This window comes from Mustela putorius, unplaced genomic scaffold (genome assembly GCF_011764305.1).
Source record: "Mustela putorius furo isolate JIRA1106 unplaced genomic scaffold, ASM1176430v1.1 tig00000166_pilon_pilon_pilon, whole genome shotgun sequence".
NCBI lineage: Eukaryota > Metazoa > Chordata > Mammalia > Carnivora > Mustelidae > Mustela > Mustela putorius.
The window spans coordinates 1,260,684-1,285,351 of record NW_025421301.1 but is presented as its reverse complement, the minus strand read 5'-3'; the positions used below and the strand labels follow the sequence as shown (position 1 = coordinate 1,285,351).

General features: G+C 37.5%; 1 protein-coding gene across 1 annotated transcript in view; it reads right to left on the bottom strand.

Moving 5' to 3' along the window:
- Positions 1 to 24,668, bottom strand: part of RNGTT (RNA guanylyltransferase and 5'-phosphatase) — a 340,835-nt gene that overhangs the window by 4,130 nt on the left and 312,037 nt on the right. The window contains exon 15 of the mRNA XM_004766922.3: positions 323 to 446. Coding sequence (XP_004766979.1) covers positions 323 to 446 — 124 coding nt within the window. The remainder of the gene's footprint in view (positions 1 to 322; positions 447 to 24,668) is intronic.

Here is a 24,668-nt window from a genome sequence, read left to right as displayed (position 1 = left end):
ATCTGAAATTATCATGGCTTTTGTTGTTGTTGTTGTTCAACAAATTCAACTTGTATACAGCCCATTATCCTGCCCTTTACACTTCTCTTTTGGGTGCATGGGCATAAGCCCACAGGCCTAGAGACAGGAACCTACAAGCCAGCCGGAGCTGACAGTCACAGCCCCTTTCGCAGCCAGCAAGGACAGGGGTCTGAGTGACCCTGTGCCCCATCAGGCAGAACACCAAAGACAGCACATTTTGATTATAAACCTTAACGTGTGTGTTCTCTCTCTCTCTCTCTCTCTCTTAATGTAACAAACATCGGTAGGTTGTCATACTCACCCATGGCAGTGTTGTAGGCATTAGGAAAACTTTTGTCTGTTCTCTGTCTCATGAAGACCCAGCTGTTATTCTCAAATTTGCATTCTATAATTTTGTTGTCATACTGTTTTAGCTCTTTTGTCACCTGTTTTAAAAGAGAATTGAGGAAAATATTTAAATCATTTGAAAGGCTTTTTGCTTCCACTGTGAGACAGACACATTAGGGAATGCCAAAAACACCTCAGTAACTCTTCAGGCAGAGCTTTTTGTCATGCGAAGTGTCTAATCAAGCCGAAGGATATGGTGTGCACTCCCTTGTACACATGCTCATTAATCCGACATTTTAAAAATAGTCGTGAAAACGGCTGTCAATATATAGCAATTACAAGAGGCTAAGCAGAAACCAGCCACTTCTGGGCCAAATGCAAATATGTTACCATAGGGACCAATGCCTTCAATATTTCTGCGTCCCTATGGCTTTCAGAAATTGAGGAGGCTGCTTCGGTTCGTCAGCATTCAGAAGGCTCTCACCATCTAGATTCCTACGTCACAACCTAAGAAGTTCCCTTCACCAGCTGAAAGAAAAAGTTATACATAGAGAGTAAACATTATGATGAGATCCAGGTAATGTGCATGCTAAATATTTTGCTTTTCAAGAAGTAACAACTAACCCAAACTCTAATCTTTGGGTTAGATACCCTTTCCATCTCTTCAAACTACTGTGAACATACAGATGAAGCTACCTTAGATTTTAGTTGGGTGGCTTTTTTGGCTCCTTCACCTCAGATGATGGAATATGAATTACAACTTACTCTACCAAAGCTAACAAGTATCCATGGTAACCATAAAACCTTTTAAAAGATATTTCATCAGGCTGTGAGGATAGTTTTCATAAATAGGAACCTAAGCTTATCTTTGCAGTTTTCAAATCAAATGCCAGTCATGGTAATATTTTAATTCTGTCCTCATCTTTCACAGCTAACAACTTTTCTTCACAATATGGTAGATTGCAATCATTTAAACTTCATTAGCATTATTTGAAATGCTCTCATTTTTCTACCCACAGATTCAATACCACCTAGGAATATGAAGGGAAGCAAATTTTGAAAAGATGCTTTCAATTCACAGATTAGGCTGTGCATGTCTTCATAAATACTATCAAATTGTATTCCTTTTCCCTTAATGAGTATTACATTGGATTGGATTATTTGCATTTTCAACAAATCCAACAGGACCAATACATTCAGTGGCTGTGGAACAGACGTGCCCAAAAGACTGATGTTCCACTTAGCAAACTTGCTAAAATTATCCTCAAATACTCATTATTCTAATCTCAATTCCCCCCTCCTTTACTTTTGATACATTATCTATAGTCAAGTAGTAGGCAACTCATTCAGCTGGGTAACCACATTTATCACATGTAGGATCTAACAAAGATGAGTTTTTAAACCTTTCAGAGCCTCCATTTTATAATTTCTAAAATGGGCAAAGGAGTTCTTAATTTACCGGAACCCTGGATGAATAATAAATGAAAGTATCTGGCACGTAGTGGCCAACCAGTAAAATTCTTAATTAAATTAAAATTAGGAAAGAATATACTGCATACTGCTTTCAAAAACAAAAAACACTTTTTAAGTAAATTCACCAAAGAAACCAGGATGACATGGAAAGGTATGCTTTGAAAACAGGTGTCAAGAAAATTGTATCATAGGTATTACACAAGACAGGCTTGTATCAACAACGTGCAGTCAGTACTTCCACTGACCAGCAATCCTAGCAAGTCTTTATCATATAGCTCATCATTCTTGTGTTCCTGCTTTCAGATTTGCTATAAACTATGTGCTGCTCAATCTGACTACAACAACTAAGCAGCATTATTAAGTATCTGCATATCTGTTTGGGCATGCATTAACAACAACCGGGAAACAGCATTCTGAAAAATGCATGCATCTGCCACTGCAGTAACCTAAATGTATATCCACGTTCACGAACAACTCGTTCTTCTGATCACATGAGTTATATTCCCAAGGTAGAAACATTACAACGTACTCATTTGGTTGAGTAGTAAGATATATTTAACTGACAGAAATAATACAGTATTATTCTCATATGTGTACAAACTAAAGACACTTGTCACTAATGGTCAGATCAAGAGAATCAGTGCCATACAGGGGAGGACTTTAATTTTAGTATCCAAATTCTAATTCTATGACAGTAACCACCCTCAGCCAAGTACATATTATTATTTACTAAAACAAGACCCTGTTAGGCCTTCTATAATCAACTAATAAGAGTTTGAAAGTAATAAGAATAAAATATTTATAAATCAGAATTTCATACCTGTACTACTATACTGAATTAATGAATGTTACTGGCTTTTTAAAGAGCAATATACAATGTACTTTATATTGAAAAATATTTTGTTTGTGTATCCATCTTGTTGAGTACCATACTTTTTATACTATTTTAATCTACAATAAAATGAGGAGACGAGATAATCCAATGAAACTGGATCTAGTATCTCTGGGGGGTTATTTTTGTTTTTGTTTTTTGTTTGTTTGCTTCTTTTTTTTTTTTAAAGAGAGGGAGAGAGAGAGACAAAGAGAAGGGGGGTGGAGAGGGGCAGAGGGAGAGAGAGAATCTTAAGCAGACTCCGCATACAGCATAGATCCTGACAGAGGGCTTGATCTCACAACCCTGAGATCATGCCCTGATCTGAAATCCACTGAGCCACCCAGGTGCCCCTAATATCTCTGGAGATTTTTAAATTAGCAGCTCAATAATAATACCTGCAATAAAGAGCCCACAGTAGGATCAGGTACAGTCACAGGTGCTCCGCTCTGCACTATTCTTAGAGACTACTTTTTGTAACTTAAGTGCTAGGCATATACCTACAAAAGGCAAACCATCAGTGTTGGTTGAACTGACCTCTCCTGAGCAGGCTAAGTGACATTTTTACTTCTAGTGGTGGGATGAAACTCTGTAACTTACTGTCCCTGTTTCGGGAGAGCTGTTTTCCTATAAAGAGCTTATGCTGGGGCGCATGGGTGACTCAGTCAGTTAAGTATCCAACTCTTGCTTTTGACTCAGGTCATGATCTCAGGATCATGAGAGTGAGTCCTGTGTTGGACTCTGCACTCAGCAGGGAACCTGCTTGTCTCTCTCTCTCTGCTTCTCCCTCCACTTGTGCTCTCTCTCAAGTAAGTAAATAAATAAAATCTTTTTTTTTTTAAGCTCATCTTTCTTTTATAGAGAGACTGCACAGAGGCTTGAGGGGCAGGGCATTTCTCTGAATTAATTTGCTCTGGAGACACTTTAAAATAACAAATATCCTTAGACTGAGAAGTCCATCAGTGAGATGTAGTGATTCTACTTTTAACTTTGAAATAATTTTAGATTTACAGAAAAGCTGTGTCTAGATGGTATAGGGAATCCTAATATTCCCATCACCCAGCTTCCCCTAGTGTTCACATTTTATATATCATGGTGCATTTATCAATTCAAAGAAATTCATGTTGGTGCAACAATTAACTGAACTGCAGACTATTCAGACTTCAGTTTTTCCACTAATGTCTTTATCTGTTCCAGGGTCCCATCCAGGAAACCACACTGCACTTAGTCATCATGTCTCCTTAGCTTCCTCTGATCTGTGACAGTTCCTTAGACTGTCCTTGACACATGTGAAGAGTACTAGTCAGATATTTGTAGAATGCTCCTCAAAGTTGGAATTTTCTTATGTTTTCTTATGATTAGACTGAGGTTGTAGATTTGGGGGACAAACGCCAAGAGGAGAAGTGCCTTTCTCGTTGTGTAGTATCTGGGGGGAGGGTATATTAGCAACGAGATTTACTACTGGTGATGCTATTCCCCGAGCATTTCATTAAGATGGTATATGCCACGTTTCACTACTGGGAAGTTACTACTACTGTTCTCTTCTCCATACTCTGTGGGTTAGTTACAAGTCACTATGAACAAAGAGCCCCACTCAAGGATAAGGGAAGTAAACTCCACTTCCTGGAAGGAAGAATATCCAGAAAGTTGTGGACATTTATTAAAACCACCACAGACATTACTAAGTTTCTTGAGAGAGATATTTTGAGACTATGCGAATACTCTGTTTCTCCTTAAAGTTTTGCTTGTTAATTTCAGCATTCATCTGTGAATTCTGCCCACAGCAATTATTCTGTGGTGTTCTAATGGGGGTTTTCTCTTTTTTCCATCTCTTCTGCATTTATTATCTGGACTTTTTTGGTAAGGAACACTTGTCCCATTTCCCTCATTTATTTATTTGCTTATTTGTACCAATATGAACTCATGGATATTTATTTTATTCTTTGGCTTATAATAAACTTCTTCCGTCAATTATTTTGTTGGTCAAATTGTTCCAGTTTCGGCATTGGGAATTCTCTTAGGTTGGCTCCAGTGTCCTTTTAATTTGTTTCCATTTTTACTTACTTACTTACTTATTTTCAGCATTTACTTTCTGGCAATTCAAGATTCTACTCTCCAGGCTCATCTTTGTATTTTCTCTGCCCCAGCCCTAGAGTCAGCCATGAGGTCCTCTACCAGGACTTTTAAGAACAGTATCACTCCTCAACAGTCCAGGCTATGCTAAGAAAGTACTGTCACCACCTGTTCAGGTTAGAATTTAAAAGTATTATTGAGGGAAAGAGACAGAGAATGACAATGAGATTTTAAAGATGAATACACATTTTACTTAGAAGTTTCTGTTCCATCTTTTGTGAACTGCTCTCTGGAGCTAAACTAAATTGGCCATTTTTTCTTTTTGAAGTTATAGTTCTACTCTTTGATAATTCAAGTTCTACCTCTACAGAGTGACAGAGAGTAAATTTTAAAAACATATCTTTAGTAGATAAAATAAAAATCTTATTTTCATGTAAATAACTTCAATTTCTAGTACTTATAAAGGTATAGAGAATAAAATAAGTCAGAAATGAAATGGAATTATAAAAGTTTTCCTTGTGGTATCAGAACAACACAAATAGTTTTAAATCTGAATTTTCAGATAAATAATCTTTTGGAAATACTACATTATAGTAGGGCCTTGCTATATTACTTTTAGAAAGCACATCCACTACTGGAGAAAGCAAAGCACTTGACAAGTTACCCTCTTTAAAAAAAAATGTTACACCTATAGCTACTATTATGTATAAATAGCATACTTTGCATTTGCTAGGTTGGAAACAGAGCAGAAGGAAGTCTCTCCCTTCGGAATGGTGGGGTCTTCAAGCCCTTCAATCAGGCATTCAATTAATCAAAGTAGCCAATAAAGAGAGCAGCTAGAACTCTGCTTTATTTATCCTAAAGGTCATCACAGACAAGTCACAACTTCAGGGTATGAAATTCCCACTACACTACAGATTATTACCTTCCAGTAAAGTCAGAGTTAGTCAGAGTTCTTACTCAAAATATAAAATATTTCTATACAGAACAACGGACAGATAAAACAGTGATATGCTGGCAATGGTTATTGGTGGATGGTGGAATTAGTTACGACTTTTACCTGTGTATGCTGTATTTTCCAAACTTTCTATATGCTTAACTTTCCTAATTCTTAATAATGAAAAATTCTTCAAGAAACTATTTCATATCTTTGCAGATGATATGATACTATATGTGGAAAACCCAAAAGGCTCCACTCCAAAACTGCTAGAACTTGTACAGGAATTCAGTAAAGTATCAGGATATAAAATCAATGCACAGAAATCACTTGCATTTCTTTACACCAACAAGACAGAAGAAAAAGAAATTAAGGAGTCAATCCCATTTACAATTGCATCCAAAACCGTAACATACCTAGGAATAAACCTAACCAAAGAGGCAAAGAATCTATACTCAAAAAACTATAAAGTACTCATGAAAGAAATTGAGGAAGACACAAAGAAATGGAAAAATGTTCCATGCTCATGGATTGGAAGAACAAATATTGTGAAAATGTCTATGCTACCTAAAGCAATCTATACATTTAATGCAATCCCTATCAAAATCCCATCCATTTTTTTAGAGAAATAGAACAAATATCCTAAAATTTACATGAAACCAGAAAGGACATCGAATAACCAAAGGAATATTGGGAAAAAAAGCCAAAGTTGGTGACATCACAATTCCAGACTTCAAGCTCTATTACAAAGCTGTCATCATCAAGACAGTATCGTACTGGCACAAAAACAGACATATAGATCAATGGAACAGAACAGAGAGCCCAGAAATAGACCCTCAACTCTATGGTCAACTAATCTTTGACAAAGCAGAAAGGAATGTCCAATGGAAAAAAGACAGCCTCTTCAACAAGAGCTGGGAAAATTGGACGGCTACATGCAGAAAAATGAAATTGGAGCATTTCCTTACACCACACGTGAAAATAGACTCAAAATGGATGAAGGACCTCAATGTGAGAAAGGAATCCATCAAAATCCTTGAGGAGAACACAGGCAGCAACCTCTTCGACCTCAGCCACAGCAACTTCTTCCTCGGAACATCGCCAAAGGCAAGGGGGCAAGGGCAAAAATGAACTATTGGGACTTCATCAAGATCAAAAGCTTTTGCACAGCAAAGGAAACAGTTAACAAAACCAAAAGACAACTGACAGAATGGGAGAAGATATTTGCAAATGACATATCCGATGAAGGGCTAGTATCCAAAATCTATAAAGAGCTTAGCAAACTCAACACCCAAAGAATAAATAATCCAATCAAGAAATGGGCAGAGGACATGTACAGACATTTCTGCAAAGAAGACATCCAGATGGCCAACAGACACATGAAAAAGTGCTCCACATCACTTGGCATCAGGGAAATACAAATCAAAACCACAATGAAATATCACCTTACACCAGTCAGAATGGCTAAAATTAACAAGTCAGGAAATGACAGATGCTGGCGAGGATGCAGAGAAAGGGAAACCCTTCTACACTGTTGGTGGGAATGCAAGCTGGTGCAAATCTGGAAAACAGCATGGTGGTTCCTCAAAAAGCTGAAAATAGAGCTACCCTATGACCCAGCGATTGTACTACTGGGTATTTACCCTAAAGATATAAATGTAGTGATCCAAAGGGGCATGTGCACCTGAATGTTTATAGCAGCAATGTCCACAATAGTCAAACTATGGAAAGAACCTAGATGTCCATCAACAGATGAATGGATAAAGATGTGGTATATATATACAATGGAATACTACGCAGCCATCAAAAGAAATGAAATCTTGCCATTTGCAATGATGTGGATGGAACCAGAGGGTATTATGCTTAGTGAAATAAGTCAATTGGAGAAAGACAACTGTCATATGATCTCCCTGATATGAGGAAGTGGAGATGCAATGTGGAGGGTGAGGGGGCTAGGAAAAGAAAAAATGAAGGAAGATGGGATCGGGAGGGAGACAAACCATAAAAGACTCCATCTCACAAAACAGGCTGAGGGTTGTTGGGGGATTGGGGGTTGGGAGAGGGTGGTGGGGTTATGGACATCGGGGAGGGTATGTGCTATGGTGAGTGCTGTGAAGTGTGTAAACTGGGCTATTCACAGACCTGTATCCCTGGGGATAAAAATACATTATATGTTTACAAAAAAATTAAAAAATTAATTAAAAAAAGAAACTATTTTATAAAAGAAAATAAACACTAGGTTGCTTTTTAATGCAGTGGCACAGAAAAATAAGAAGAGATAAAATTTTAAGAAAACAAAGTCTTGGAATCAGGCCCCAAGACCACAGTTCCCATACTGTGTAATGAGGTATCCTCGTGTGCTACAAGAAACTCACAGAGGTACTGTGGGCTATTTTAAACTTTGGGGGAAACAGTGGCATGTCCTGGACACCATGCAAACTATTAGTTGGAGGAAGTTCACAGTTTCAGTATGAGGTTCCTTGAGATGACATTATACCTTTGCAAAGCTGAGTTTTGAGTAATTACTGTGATAAAAACCAGTTATCACAAAAATCAGTGCGGAGCAATAAATGAAGCTGGTGGTGTATAATCTGACTCCAAGGTTTGAGAAGTTATGCAATCCTTAACATATGCTAAGCTGTTAAAATCCAGATACCTATTAAACTGTTTGGTTCCATCCCCTCAATCAATGGAGGTGTTAGGTATTTCTTTTGGCTTAGAGATGCTGTGTATTAGGCAAAATGAACCAAGAAAGTTCCAGGGCTTCTGCCCTAAGTCCTTTTCATTCATTTCATTCATTTATCCTTCCCCAGATCCTAGTCTCTAAACCCACATGTAGGCTTGCATCTAGCACTTAGTGAAAACCAACCAGAGTAGTGAACAACTTTGCCTGAAGTGTAGAATATAGATCATGATAGAGAGTGAGAATTTCTATCAAGTTAATCTCATTGGTTTTGATCTAGATCACTAAAATATGTATTCCCCATTGATCTCCCCATTGTGAGCACAGTACCCAGTCCTGGAGAGATCCTCAGAGAGGATGTTCATGGAATTCAAGAGAATTGTGAGCTTTAGCTTATCAAATCAGCTCGTACTATCTCTAACCAGCTAGTACTATCTCTAGCTTTTCTCTGTCTCTTTCCTCCTTTCTACTTTTCTTTCTTTCCCCCAAAACAAAACAAAAGGTTTTAGGGCTTTAATATCCTGTTTGTCATCTGAATAAACAATGCATTTGTACTCTCTGTTTCTGGGTGCCTACCATGGAGGTGATGCTACTACTAGTCTTTGCTATCACAGTATTAAAAACAGCACTTCTATATAGAAGACTGATGAATCATAGACCTGTACCCCTAAAGCACATTAATACATTATATGTTATTAACTGAAGCGAAATAAATTAAAAGTAAATAAATAAAAGCATCACCTTTGTTTTTGGCAGTAAAAACAAGTAGAGAAAGTGAAAGATTTGTCTCCCCCTGCCCACCCATTGGTCAAGCAATATCAACCATTTCTAGAACTATGTGAATCATTTTATATAAAATATTAACAGTTTATTCATTGAGCACTTAGTATGTATCAAGCATTATAAATCTGTGACCCATACACATAATCTAATTTCATTAGCACTGCAATCTTATGAGGTAGGAATTATATTCTTGCCCTTCAACAGGTGTGGAGCCTATAACTTAGAGTAAATATCCCACCCAAAGTCACAGACCTAGAAAATGGAACAGCCAAGTCTTAAATACAGGTCTCCCTGTCCAATGCCACAGTGCTATTTCATATCCCACCAGCTATTACAAAATCTGGTACTCTGTGGACAATAAATGCAGAATGAAACAAATTAGGTTATTTTTCTGCTCATAATGTGGCTGAAATTGGGTAAAAAATACCTCTTCACATGTAAGTTTAAGAAGTCATGAGAGACTATGGACTCTGAAAAACAATCTGAGGGTTTTGAAGGGGTTGGGGTGGGAGGGTGGGGAAACCAGGTGGTGGGTATTAGAGAGGGCACGGATTGCATGGAGCACTGGGTGTGGTGCAAAAATAATGAATACTGTTATGCTGAAAATAAATAAAAAATAAATAAAAAAAAAAAGTCAGTCATATGAAAGCACAAAGACATTGGATCTAATGTGGCCACAGCAATGCCCTGTGGATCCATCCTTCCCACCATCTGACAAATATTACTAAGCAGCCACGTATTAGGCACAGAGTTGTAGACTGGTGAGAGAGACACAATCCCTGTCCTCTGGAGTATAGTCTAGTAAACAGTCAAGTAACAAATTATAAATTATGGTAAGAGCTATGAAGAAAACAGATATGCAATAGAAATTAATGCTGGGAGAAAGATATCTGGTTTTTAGGTGGGTAGTTTGAGGAGAAGATATTTAAGTTGAGATCTACAATATGATGAGAAGCCAGTTTACAGAAAGAAGGAAGGAAAGGGAAAGAAGGAGAAAGAGAGAGAGGGAAACAAATGAGTGCAGGGGAAAGAAGGGAGTCACACACTTCAGGCGGTGATTAACAGTATGTCCAAAGGTCTGAGGTGAAAACAAATCTTAAGATCTTGGTGTGCTGAAGGAACTTTAAATAATGTTCTCTAAAAGCCTTTAAAGAGGGTTCCACATAAGTCTGACTCATTCCCAAACTCTTCTTCTCATATGGTATACCCTATATATACCCTTCTATATCATATATATAGAGAGAGGGTCCAGCTGCCTACTTGACATCTTTATTTGAAATTGCAATAGACTTCTCAAACCTGATGTATTCAAAACTCAATTCTATCTTCCTTCAAACGTACTTCTCTATCTCAATATATGGGAACTCCATTCACTCAGTTCCTCATGACAGAAACCTTGGTGCCCTCCTGATTTCCTTTCCCCTTTTATCTCCCCCATATTTAATTCATTACCAGGGCCTACCAATTCTACCTCCAAAACATATTCTGCACATGTCTATTTGTGCCCTCTTTGTCTCTCAGATTCCTACAACGGGCTCTTTTACATTTCCCCCCAGCCCATCAATTCTTTACAACACAGCCAGATTGGTCTTTGAAAAATGCAAATCCAACCAAGTCATTCCCTTGCTTAAAACACAAATAAAAGACATATAGGTTGGGAAGGGAGAACTAAGATGGCCTCTATTCACAGAAGACATGATTACTTACATAGAAGAAACCTATAAAGATGCTCCTAGGACTAATAAGTAACTTTCACAAGGTTGCATAATACAAGGTTTATGCCTCCAAAACCAATTATATTTCTGTATGTTAGCAAAGAATGATTAGAATTTTAAAATTTAAATGGTATCATTTATAATAACTTTCAAAAACATGAAATACTTAATAAATATGAATAAGAAAAACATATGCTGGATCTGTATGCTGACAATTATAAAACACCAATAAAAGAAAAAAATCAAGGGAGGATCTAGACAAATGGAAAGATACACCAATGCTCATGAATTGAAAGATTCAATATTATTAAGAGGTCAGTTCTTCCCAAATGATCCACAGATTCAGCATAATCACAAGCAAAATGCCAACAGAATTTTTTATAGCTATCAACAATCTGATCTAAAATCTAAAGCCAAGGAAATTAGAACAGCCCAAAGAACATTGTTGGAGAACGGATACTGATTTCAAGACCAAGTATAAGCTACAGTAATCAAGACAATGTGGTACTGGTATGCAGAGAGACACAAAGGTAAGTGGAACAGAAGAGAGGCCAGAAGTAGATCCATAATTACAAGGTCAATTGATATTTGACAAAGTTGCAAAGACAATACAATGAAGAAGGAATAGTCCTTTTAACAAATGGTGCTGGAGCAAATTATACATCCCCATGTAAAATAATGTACCTCAACACAAATATTTCACTTTACATAAAAATTAACTCAAAATGGGAAATACAGCTGAACATGAAACCTGAAACTATAAAATTTGTTAAAGAAAACACAGAAGAAAATCTTTGGGACAGAGGGTTAGGCAAAATTTCTTAGAAAGAATACCCAAAACATGATTCATAAAATGCAAGTTGGTAAATTTTAAAATTTATGCTCTGTTAAAGATATTGCTAAGTGAATGAAAAGGCAAGATAGAGAGATTAGGATAAAATCTTTGCAAATCACATATCTGACAAAGGATTTGTATCCAGAATACATAAAGAACTCTTAAAACTCGATAATAAAACACAATTAAAAAATGGGCAAACACAGGGCAACTGGGTGGCTCAGTCAATTAGGCAACCAACTCTTTTTAAAATTTATTTTTTATTTATTTGAGAGAGAGAGAGAGAGAGAGAGAGCGCATGAGCAGTGGGAAAGGGCAGAGGGAGAGGGAGAAGCAGGCTTCCCACTGAACAAGGAGCCTGATGTGGGGGCTCAATCCCAGGACCCTGGGCTCATGACCTGAGTCGAAGGCAGATGTTTAACCAACTGAGCTACCCAGGCGCCCCTAAGCATCCAACTCTTGATTTCAGCTCAGGTCATCATTTCAGGGTCCTGAGGCTGAGCCCTGCATCAGAGTCCATGCTGAGCATAGAACCCAAGATTTTCTCTCTACCTCTCCCTCTGCCACCCCACCACTCTATGCACTCTCTCTATTAAAAAAAAAAAGAAAAATCAATCCACCAATAAAAATGGGCAAACATGAACAGATACTTTACCAAGGATGATAAGTGTTTGCAGATAAGGATATGAAAATATGCTCAACACATCATTAGTCATCAGGAAAACACAAGTTAAAATCATAAGGAGATACCACTATAGACCTATTAGAATATCTAAAATAAATAAAATTTACAAATATGAACATTATCAAAATTATATCAAAACAATATAACTTCACAGCAACTGAAATCTTGTATCAGCAAGATACAAAAAGTACAGCAACTTTTACAGCAACTGAAATCTTGTATCATTTTGCTGGCCAAAATGGTATAACTACTTAGAAGACAGTTTGGCAGTTTCTTTTATCAAGTAAAGCATACACTTACCACAAGAACCAGCAACCCCACTCTCAGGTATTACTCAAGAAAAATGAGAACATACTTTCACAGAAAAACCTGAATACAAATGTTTATAGCAGTTTTATATATAATCATCCCAAACTGGAAACAACTCACATGTCTTTCAACCACTGAAGAGATAAACAAATTTTAGTATAACCATAAAAATGAATACTGTGCAGCAGTAAGGACTACTGATAAAACGAGTAACACTGATAAATTTCAAATGCGGTTAAGCTATATTAAAGAAGCTAGACTTAAAAAGCTGTAGAATATGTGACTCCATGTACATGACATCCTGGAAAGGGCAAGATTATAGGAACAGAAAACAGATCAGTAGTCACGGAGTTTGAGAGTGGGAGGAATGATTACATAGGGATGTCCTGCAGGATTCTGGGGGGAGGTGACGGAACTGTGTGATCAGTACTCCTTCTTTAGTTGTGGACCCCCAGCTGACCCCTGAAAATGTGGATAGTACTGAACCCTACATATCCTATGCTTTTTCCTATATATGAATATCTATCAAAGTTTAATTTTAAAATTAGGCAGAGTAAGAGATTAATAACAGTAACTAATAATAAAGAAGAACAATTACAGCAATATGCTGTAATAAAAGTTATACGAATGCAGTCTCTCTCTCTCAAAATATGTTATTGTTCTGTACTCACCTCCTTCTTGTGACGAAGAAAGGTGATAAAAAACTTACACGAGATGAAGTGAGGTGAGTGACGTAGGCATTGTGACTTAGTTTAGGCTAATACTGACCTTCTAATGATACCATAGGCCAGAAGGAGGATCATCTGCTTCCTGATCATTGTTGAAGGTAACTTGAAACCACAAAAAAACAAAACTACTGTATCTTGATTCCAGTTGTGGGTATATACCTGTGTGCATTTGTCTCAACTCACAGAATTATACACCAAAGGAGTGAACTTAGTGTGCATTAAATTTTAAAAGGGGAATTAAAACAAACAAACAAACAAAAAGAACATCAATTTTTTTAAGGAAGTAAATCCAATCACATCATCCTTTGTTGATGGTTTCCCATTACAAAGTACTAAGTGATAAAGTCCTTGCTTATCTTCCCAGCTCCTATGAATTGTCTCAGAGAACCCTATACCTTTCCTTTAGAGTATTTATCATTACCTATAATTTTTTGTTGATTATCTACTTAATATCTGTCAACGAGAACGGTTAAGAATTACTGAATACTTACTAAGCGTGGAGTACTGTTCTAAGTGCTTTACATGGATTAATTTATTTAATCCTCATAACAACCTTAGGGAGTATCACTATTTTTCTAGGTAGAGAAACAGAGGCACAGAGGAGTTAAGTAATTTGATGACTAGTAAGTGACAGAGAAATGTATCCCAACTAAGTCTTCTAATATAATAACGAATTTAATATGTGTAAATATCTAACATGACTTATAGATGTAGAAACTGAAGCCCAGAGAATTTAAGTAATTTGCATAAGGATACAAAGTTCATGTGTTTTGGCATCAAAATTCAAATTCTAGGTCTTTGTGGGTCAAAAATATGGGCCTTCCTTATCCTTAAGAATCTGGCTCTAGGTTGAAAATGTATTAAAGGAGGCAAAGATAGATTTCACTTGTGGAATTTTACTTCTTGTGCAATAAACTGTAATTTGGGCAACTATTTCTAAGGATTACATTCCACTTGAGAGAGTCTGGGGATGGGAGATGGATGAAGGGCATAACCTATCAGCTTGAACCAAGCACAATGTCTAACAAGTTTCTTTTCCTTTCCTTTCTCCAAATGCACACCATTCTGACCTGCATCATTTCTGCTGTTTGCTATTCTAGTTGCAGCACAAACCACAAATCATAGCAAATTGCAGAATTTCTCAATCATTAAGGATTTACAATAGGTTAATTTTAAAATGGACTGCATTTCACAGCTGCAAAGCTTTTGTCTGATTCCTAGACCAAATGAGAAGCCATTAGTGGACTGAAGACCTTTCTGTGGGCACATCTAGCAAAAAGAAAAGGTCACGTGGACAAACAGGCAGCTCTGCCAGGTAAGGTGAGGTAATGACTTACTAAGTAGAGGGCCAAACCTGGTGACATGACATCGTTCCCTGCCGGTTTAGTACCAAGCACAAGAATTAGAAGCAGATCATAATAAAAACAATACACAACCAAGGAACACTTCAAAATCTGCCATTTTAAGGAGAAGGCTAAAAGCAAAATGCATGTCTAACACTTTTTTTTTTCTTCCTAAACAGTTGTAAGTACAATGAAAGACTTAAATGATTTGCTTATTTTTTAAGATGCCTGTCCTGTAGCCAATGCAAATAATCCATAAAATATATTTGTCAGATTGAATCTGATAAATGGGCAGAGGGTGAGGAAGAGAGAGAATTTTAAGCAGGCTCCATGCCCAGTGCATGGGGCTTGATCTCAAGACCGTGAGATCATGACCTGAGCTGAAATCAAGAGTCGGATGCTTAAGTGACTAAGCCACCGAGATGCTCCTATTCCATTTTATTTTTAAGATTTTATTTATTTACTTGACAGACAGAGATCACAAGTAGGCAGAGAGGCAGAGAGAGAGAGGAAGGGAAGCAGGCTCCCTGCTGAGCAGACAGCCCCATGCAGTGCTCAATCCCAGGACTCTGGGTGAGCCAAAGGCAGAGGCTTTAACCCACTGAGCCACCGAGGTGCCCCTCCCATCCATTTTAAACCCAACTATTCACAATGCTCTTTTTCTAGTGTAGAGGACTCAAGAGATCCACATGAATCAACGTGGCATAGGGCTCAACACCAAAATGCTATGAAAAATGAAAATTTCCTCTCTGTTCTGCCTACCATTTAGAATGCCAACAAAAATGCTGAAGTTCTTCCCTTCTGATCATCTTTTAGACTAAATGTTTTCCTTTAAAAGGACTCAATTTGCTCTAGCTGCACTAATGGGCACCAAAGCCCACAGACCCACACACCTTTGAATCATTAGCTTAGATACAAGGCCTTAGTTTAATGATAATGCTCTTGTGATGACCAGGACCCCTCTAAACAAACAAAGCTTTTCAAGACTCCTTTCTTTTCTTTCTTTCTTTCTTTTTTTTTTTTTTTTGAACTCCAATGTAAACTATGGACTTTATTTAGTAATAATGCAATAATATTGGTACATCAATTATAACAAATGTGTCATTCTATAAGACATATAAGATGTAAATAACACGGAGGGAACTGGGGAGTGGTGGGTATGAGAACTCTGTACTTTCTAATAAATTTTTCTGTAAACTTAAAAGTTCTCTAAAAAAATTAAATATATTTTTTTAAAGATGCTGTAAGCAAAATCAAAAGACAGGTGAAAAACTGACAGAAAATATATACAACATACATTACAGATAAAAATCTAACATCCCTAGTAAAGAAAGCATTCTTAGAAACTGGGTAGAGAAATTGGCAATAGATAATTCATAAATAATACATTACTGTCTTAAAACATACAGAAAAATTTTAACCTCACTTATTATGATGACATGCCACTTTTTACCTATCCCCCCAAATTTTAAATATAATATTCTGCTGCCAAAACCACAGGAAAACAGGTACCCTCATAAATTGCTGGTGATAAGGTAAATTGGTACAATGCTAATGGAGAAAAATTTACAACAGCTAATAAAACTTATAGGGTATTTACCTTCTGACTTAGCAACTTTCACTTCTAGAAATTTACCCTAAATCTCCAAAAGTATATAAACATATATGCACAAAGTTACTCACTGCAGTATTGCTTTTAATTGCAAATTAATGGAAAAACATTATACGCAAAAACATCCTAAATCAGGACTCCTTTCTTAAAAGACTCTACTTCAGGTCAACGCAGACTCGCACTGAGATATTCTGACCGCAGTACCTGTAACCTACCTTTGCTATGTCCACTCATCCATTTACAGTCATTTTTTACTCCCTGCCATGCACACTACATTCTATTTTTACATATGCTTTCTCAGCAGCTGTGTTTCTTCTTCTTAGAGAAAGAAATCTGGAGGTACTGACAAAGGTATTACACAAGTACAGAGTAATAGTGACACTGCTTAGATTCCAAGGGTTCTATTTTTTTGTCTCTATGCATCCTTTGAAGGATATTCACAATAGATTTATTTCAATCTGCCTCATCAGCTTCATGTATTGGGCAATCAAAAACTACTCAGAAGATGTTGGAAGTTTGAAAATGATTAGAATAAATTATCTGCATGAAGTGTTACACTCCCTAAAAACCTTCCTCAAAAAAAAGGGTGTTTTTTTTTTTTGCCCAAAACGTACCCCAATCCCCTTCCATAAAATCCAATACTTTGGGGCTGATAGGAACATAAGATCATCAAAACAAATATTTTTATTCTAAAATGTTCAAATATTAAAATGCATCCCCCATTATCTCTGTTAATTAATGTACTTTTAATGTGTGTGAATATTCATGCACTGAGAAGGTATAAAACCAGGAGGAAAGAGAAAATTCATTATTTTCATAACTGGTACACAAAACTTACTTAATGTTTTCATCTAAGATACTTATTTTCTTCAGAACTATTTACTTTTAAAATTATCAACTAAGATTTTTCCTTCAGAGGGAACTAACATTTATTAAACAACTTCTATGTAGCCAGCATTGTGCAAGGCTCCTTCTATACATTTATTATCCTTTTATAGTAATGAGGACATAAAGGATCATAGTATTTCATTCTTTCAAGGCTATGTTTGGATCTAGTGCTTTCTATCATAGTGTTTCTTAGTAGTATCAAGGAAATTCAACATACAAGAGGAAAGGAAAATTTTATTACTGTTCACTCCTAATCAAGAAATTACTAAATAGTTAGAATGGCCAAAATTAACAAGACAGGGAACAACAAATATTGGTGCGGATGTGGAGAAAGGGGAACCTTGTACTGTTGGTGGGAATGCAAGCTGAAAAACAATGCAAACTCTGGAAAACAGTATGGGGTTTCCTCAAGAAGTTAAAAATAGGGCGCCTGGTTGGCTCAGTGGGTTGAGCCTCTTCCTTCGGATCAGGTCATGGTCTCAGGGTCCTGGGATCCAGCCCTGTGTCAGGCTCTCTGCTCAGCAGGGAGCCTGCTTCCCTCTGTCTCTGCCTGCTTCTCTGCCTGCTTGCAATCTCTCTCTCTGTCAAATAAATAAATAAAATCTTAAAAAAAAAAAAGTTAAAAATAGAGCTACCTTATGACCCAGCAATTGCACTACTGGGTATTTACTCCAAAGATACAATTATAGTGAAAAGAAGTGTCATATATACACCAATGTTCATATCAGCAATGTCCACAATAGCCAAACTGTGGAAGGAGCTGAGATGCCCTTCAACAGATGAATGGATAAAGAAGATGTGGTTCATATATACAATAGAATATTACTCAGCCATCAGAAAGGATGAATACCTACCATTTGCATTGACATGGATCGAATTGGAGGGTACTATGCTAAGTGAAATAAGTCAAGTAGAGACAGACAATTATAAGGTTTTACTCAGATGTGGAATATAAGGAATAGTGCAGTGCAGAGGATCATAGGGGAAGGGAGGGAAAGCTGAATGGGAAGAAATCAGAGAGGGAGACAAACCATGAGAGACTCTGGACTCTGGGAAACAAACTGAGGGTTACAGAAGGGAGGGGGGGTGGGGATATGGAGTAACCAGGTGATGGGCATTAAGGAGGGCAGGTGATGTGATGAGCACTGGGTGTTACATGCAACTAACGAATCACTGAACACTACATCAGAAACTAATGATGTACTAAATGCTGGCTAATTGAACTCAATAAAAAAAACTAAAAAACAAACAAACAAAAAATAACAAAAAAAGAAATTCCTAAATAGCTAGTATCGTTTGCAGCCACCACAAACTAAAAGAGACACATGAGCTCTAGTAGGAGGTCATGTTAAGTTTAATGGAACAATGTTCTAAAACAGAAACAAGAAACTCAGGCTGCATGTGAAAAAAACAAACATAAACAGAAAAAAACCCCACCAACCTCAAGTGCAATGGGTTGGCTAATACCAGTCTGGAGAAAGGTCTGGAAAGAAGTCAGGAGGAACAGAAATCTCAGAAGTACGGAGGGAAAAGATATGGAAAGGAGACAAAGGAAGTTCTAAATGTCCTAAACCAGGTCTGTGAAATGAAGATAAAGTGCTTTTCAGCTGAGTAATACACAACAAAGAAAGATTTTAGTGATGATTACAGCTATTTAAATTTCTAGTAGGTTTCAGTGATTTAAAACAGCCTTTTCTGTCCTGGCAACTGGTTTATCTGCTTTTATTTTCAAAAGGGTGGGGGGTTGGGGAGAGATCGCTGCAAAAAATTATGCATGTACATAAAATGCACAAAAGTACTGGCTATTATCTAAAGATTTAGAAGTAATGGACTGCAATCTTTCAGAGAACAGAATTGTCACAATTCACAACTCCTGAAGATTTCATGTGGAACCAGATTAAATTTGTCATTTAGTTCCCACACCTCCCCACCCCCTCTATCCCCTTAGGTTTTTGTTCTAATCCTGTTCTGGTGAGGGTAATGGGAATGTCTCCTAGTGGGAATAAAGAACAGGAATCAAAACTACATAGGCAGAGAAAACCCTACATTTTTGGTCGTTCACCACTCAACTGCTCTTCTCAAGCCTTCAGAGAGTCCATTCTGAATAAGGTAGCTGTGGTTATCTATTATTTTCTGGGCAACAGCACTAAGCTACTGGGAATTAAGTCTGAAAAAATAAGGTCATTGGCTTTTCACCTTTCCTCTAAAAGGTAGCACAATCTTGATGCTGAGTCAAAATAATGTAACAAGTCATACATACTTGGCAGGAATGCTTTTAAATCACCAGGACTTTTATAGGGTATTCTCACACTAGCGTGCCTCCCTCTCCTGGTGACTAAGTCAGCTCAATGCCATGACTATCAGAAATCACCATCTGAGTCTCTGAAGAGTGCTCCTCCTACAAATGCTGTGCTGTACCCCTCTGCCAACTTCGAGGCCAGTATACCTGCAACCCTGAGCTCCCACAGCTTGGGCTTCCACAGTGGTGGCCTGTTGTGCCAGGAGCATACTTGCTAGGTGACGGTCTGCTCTAGCAGAATGACAGTACAGTTCTCCAAAATTGGAGAACACTATGGAAAAGTAACAAGCTGAGAATCATCTGCTTTGTTTGCCAGCTGCCAGCTGTCACAGAAGACACAGCGGTAACCTTCTAGAACTGTGCTGTGCCCAAAGGCTCCAAATTATCCCCCCTTTAACTGTCTTGCCACTGCACTTCAGATGTTACCACTATCATTTCCAGTTTTGCTTTTGGAATATTCCAGGAACAGTAGTCCTTCAAATCCTACCATCTAATTGCTGCTAAATTTACATATAGTTACGCATCCCCCACTTTTATGTTAAATGGATATTCTAGTCCTGTTCTGTCCTTAGGACAGGGAAGGGGGATAGGTCCCTGCTTTAACTACTACTGCACAGCCTGGACTTTTACTAGCAGATAAATGCTGTGTAGCCCCACTCCAGGGCCTGCTGATGGCAGAGCAGACGGAAGAATAACCCAAAACTAACCATGAAACATGAACTCTGTGTTTAAAAGGTCGACAATGGTTTGGCAAGTTAGGGGAAGCAGCAGAGTGAACATTTGGAACTTAAAAAATCTGACATGATAAAAGGAAAAGTAGCTCCTTTTTAGTTATATTTCTTTTCCCTGGTTTTGTTTTTTAGCAATTTTTTTCTTAGCAATTTTTTTTCTTAAATAACTTTTTAGAAATCAAAACCCAAAAGAGAGAACAATTATGTTAATAATGCCAGGAAATTTGTTTGCTTTGTTCAATTGAGCTTCAAAAGCACTTCAGTTGAACATACACTTGTGATCACAAGTAATGCCTATTCTTATATCCATTTAAAATGTTTACTTTATTACAGCTTATTATAAATGTGAGTCTGAAATGCAGCACCATGGCTGCTCAATTTCCAGGCCACAATTTTATGATAATCGTATGAAATGTATTCATGTGTCAACAGAACTGTCTAACAATGCCCCAAATGGGGTTGTTAGCTGCTCTTCGGATGGCCACACAGTTCTGCAGACCATAGCATTAAGAAACTGCTCCAAGCAGACAGCTCTTTGAGAATTTTAACTTCGCTTGGAACATTACTATTTTGTTATGCTTAGTTTGGCTTAACTGCTACTATCTCAAAATACAGGCAAGCTCCTGCAAGAACACTGACACCAACCAAATACCCAAACATATGAATGGGCTACACTGGTTTTGTTACTTTATTTTATTGGTGGGTTTCCCTTTCAGGCAGCCTCCACCTAGCAGAGGGGATAAGACTGGAGAATTCCCCTGAACTTGAGGTTGCCTATTGTGTGCCGAAGTAAGAAGGTACCTGAGAGATATAGTCTGTCACCCTGGCATCTCAGAAAGGAGTTAAGGGAACATATATGCAGATCCAATATATATGCATATATGCAGATCCAATAACTGGATATGGATGGTGGGTCTAGAGGTGTCTGTCCCTCTCAAGCACTGGTTTCTCTGCAGCACTCTGACCTTCCTCATGTTGGTGATAAGTAGCCCACATTACTGTCTAAGGCAGAGACTGAGATCTCAAGCAACTTTTTCCTGATTCAGCATTTCTTTTTTTTTTTTTTAACTTTTTTTTAAAGATTTTTATTTATCTATTTGACAGAGATAGATCACAAGTAGGCAGAGAGGCAGGCAGAGAGAGAGGGGGAAGCAGGTTCTCTGCTGAGAAGAGAGCCCAATGCAGGGCTCGATCCTAGGACCCTAGAATCATGACCTGAGTGGAAGGCAGAGGTTTTAATTCACTGAGCCACCCAGGTGCCCCTTGATTGAGCATTTCTTAAGACTCTATTACTCAGGTGCCAGGCCAAGTGCTTTTACAAGCTCATTATTTCATTCACAGGATCTGTTTGCCTGCAGTGGGCCATCTGCTTTATAGAGGAAGGGACAAGCATGTCCTATCAGGAACCAGGATCATGTGGTGATAAGCCATATACAGTTTTCTGCTTCACGTTTTTGTGTTTACTCTTAAGACGACCTCTCTAAATTGATAAAGCTGTGCAAATGCTCAATTTAAGACAATTCACTTTTTACACCCAACTGCCTTACAAAGAGTAGTAAGTCTAACAGAATCTTGGTTGGAAGGGAGCATGAGAGCTCACCTAGGCCAAGTCTCTTTTCAGATTGAAAATCCTGGGTTTCACAGAAAGCCTACGCTTTGTCCAAAGCATATGTCTCTTTAGGAGCAGAGTTAGAATGTGGGTCCAGGCTTCTGGCATCTTAGTCCAGTATACTGATCTTGTGTTGTACAAGACAGTTCTTCACAAGCAAAAGGGATAATTGTGCAAGCCAAATTTTTACATGCAATCATATAAGCTTCACCAAAGAGGAGAAAATATGTTTGACCTACTTCATCTAATGTAAGAAAAAGTTTATATTCCAACTTACTATGACACAGACACACACTTCATAAAACCTTTATATTTTTACTTAGTCTATCTCTGCTATTTTCCCTTCTATTTTATTTCATTAAAACAGAAACAAAATTGGTTGAGATCCCCGAAACTGCTTTCAAGACCAACCTCCCAAGTTAGAAAAAAGCCTCACAGAGTATAGAGAATAATGCATCAATTTCAAGCAACTATCAAGGAAGAGCAGGGGGTGCATTTCACCTTTTCTAGTCTTGAATTACATGAAAAATGGAGGTGGACAGCTCTCAGGACAGGAGTCTTCCTGCTCAGGATGCTAAGCTAGATCCTACCCCATGGCTCCTTTCCACCTTCCACATGTCATCTCCTCCTCCAGAGTGACTGTCTTGGCCAGGCATAGACTCTCACCCATCTCTTCCGGAGTCCTGTTGGCATGACATGCTGGCAAAAAAGAGCTGATGCTTAAAGATGACATTTTCTCTACAGAAGGAAGCCTATTTTGTCAGGTCCTGAAATACCATGTGATATATGACTTTACAATAACTTCTTCCTTCTGTTACAGAACCCCCCCACCCTTAGATGGTAAGCTCCTTGAGGAAACGAAACAAGAGCCCTTGTTTTGTTCAATGCCAGATCCTGCTGAACATATAATGGGTGCTCAATAAGTATGTGTTTAAAAAAAAAAAAAAACCAAAAAGCTTGATGAATATTACACAAAGAAATTATAGAAATGATATCAGAAGTTAAAACATTTCAGTGACTATTAAATGACTTTCATCCTCTGGACTGACCCAGTTCTGTTCTTGAGCCAGGCATTTGCACTTATTCTTCCCACTGTCTGGTACATCATCCTCTCTTTCGCCCTGGCTAGCCACTTCTCTTTTACCAGGATAACTTTCTTTGGGAAATCCTCTGATTCAACAGATTTTTGTGCTTCACTGATATAGTCACGGTACCCTAATTAGAAAAAGACAGCCTACTGAATTCTCTATATCTCCAACTTGACAATAAGTTCAATCAGGATGGAGCTTTAATACAGTGCCTAGGACACAGTATGTGCTCAATTAAAATTTTTGCATGCATACATGCATGAAAAGTTATGTACTTCTGACCTGAAAACAAAACCAAAGCAAAACAGAATAAACCCGCCATAGTGACCAAGTCATATAGGTAATTAGATGGATCAACCATAGCTTTCTAAGTAGAAATCCTTTTAAACCATGCTGTCACATGAAATTTGTCTTCTACTTTGTGGATGTGGGTATGGTTCCTAGTCAAAGAGGAAACAGGATGGTAGCTACTGGTGAGATCTGAATGGGGAAAGAGGGAGGAAAAAGTAAGCAAACAAACCATCAACCATGCATTTTTATGTCAGATGGGTAACAAACATACAAAATAGTTAAGACATTCTATCCATTATAAACCAAGAATTTTCTGCTTCCTAAAATATGAAAGATGATGACACATCCATGCTGTATTTATCAATACTGTTCACAGAAGTAGGAAAAAAGATGAAGTCATCGAGAGGCCAAGGGGAGAAGCACAAGATAACACGTAATTTTAAGTAATTTATTTATACAGCTTTACTGACAAGAACTCAAACTTTATAAACATAAACTTTTCAGATTGAATGTCTTCATAAACATTAACCCTTTATCTTCTTATGAGCTAGTTTTGCAAATCTAATTTTATTCTTTAAGATTTTTATTTAGTTGACAGACAGAGATCACAAGTAGGCAGAGAGGCAGGCAGAGAGAGAGAGGGGGAAGCAGGCTCCCTGCTGAGCAGAGAGCCCGATGCGGGACTTGATCCCAGAATCCTGAGATCATGACCTAAGCTGAAGGCAGAGGCTTAACCCACTGACCCACCCAGGCGCCCCATCAAGAGTCCAATTTTAAACAGTGACTTAGGATCCATGTAAACAAGGATGAATTCAAAATAGGTTTCTACCTTTCTGCTGCTTCTCTAAAATGAGACTTTATTTTCTTCTTAAAATAATTTCACATATATTTTCCACAGTAAAAATCTTAAAATATATCTCCATCGATATTTTCTACCAAATCTACAGATATAATGATCAGCAAGATCCTTATTTCTCAAGAAATAAGACTTCCAAACTGGTTCAAAATGGCCTTGGTAACAATATTCAGACTACACAAAGATAGAAAAGACATATGACAAGCCACTAAAAGTCTGCCCTGAGAGTACAAACGGCTGGTTTCAAGTCTCTAATAATTTATCACTTATTAATGATCTGATAGATGATTTAATGAATAGCCTATTAATAAGATCTAAATTTGAATTTGAAAGTTCTTTAGAATATCCATTAGGAAAACTAATATAATGAAAGAATTCTAGAGGAGGTATTTTTGCAAAAGAAAATCACAGAAAATAAGATATAACTTGGAAAAAACATAAAAGATGAAGTCCTCGTAAATATTTAATATGTAAGGGAAAATGGAAAAGCTGTAATCACTGCAGAGAAAGA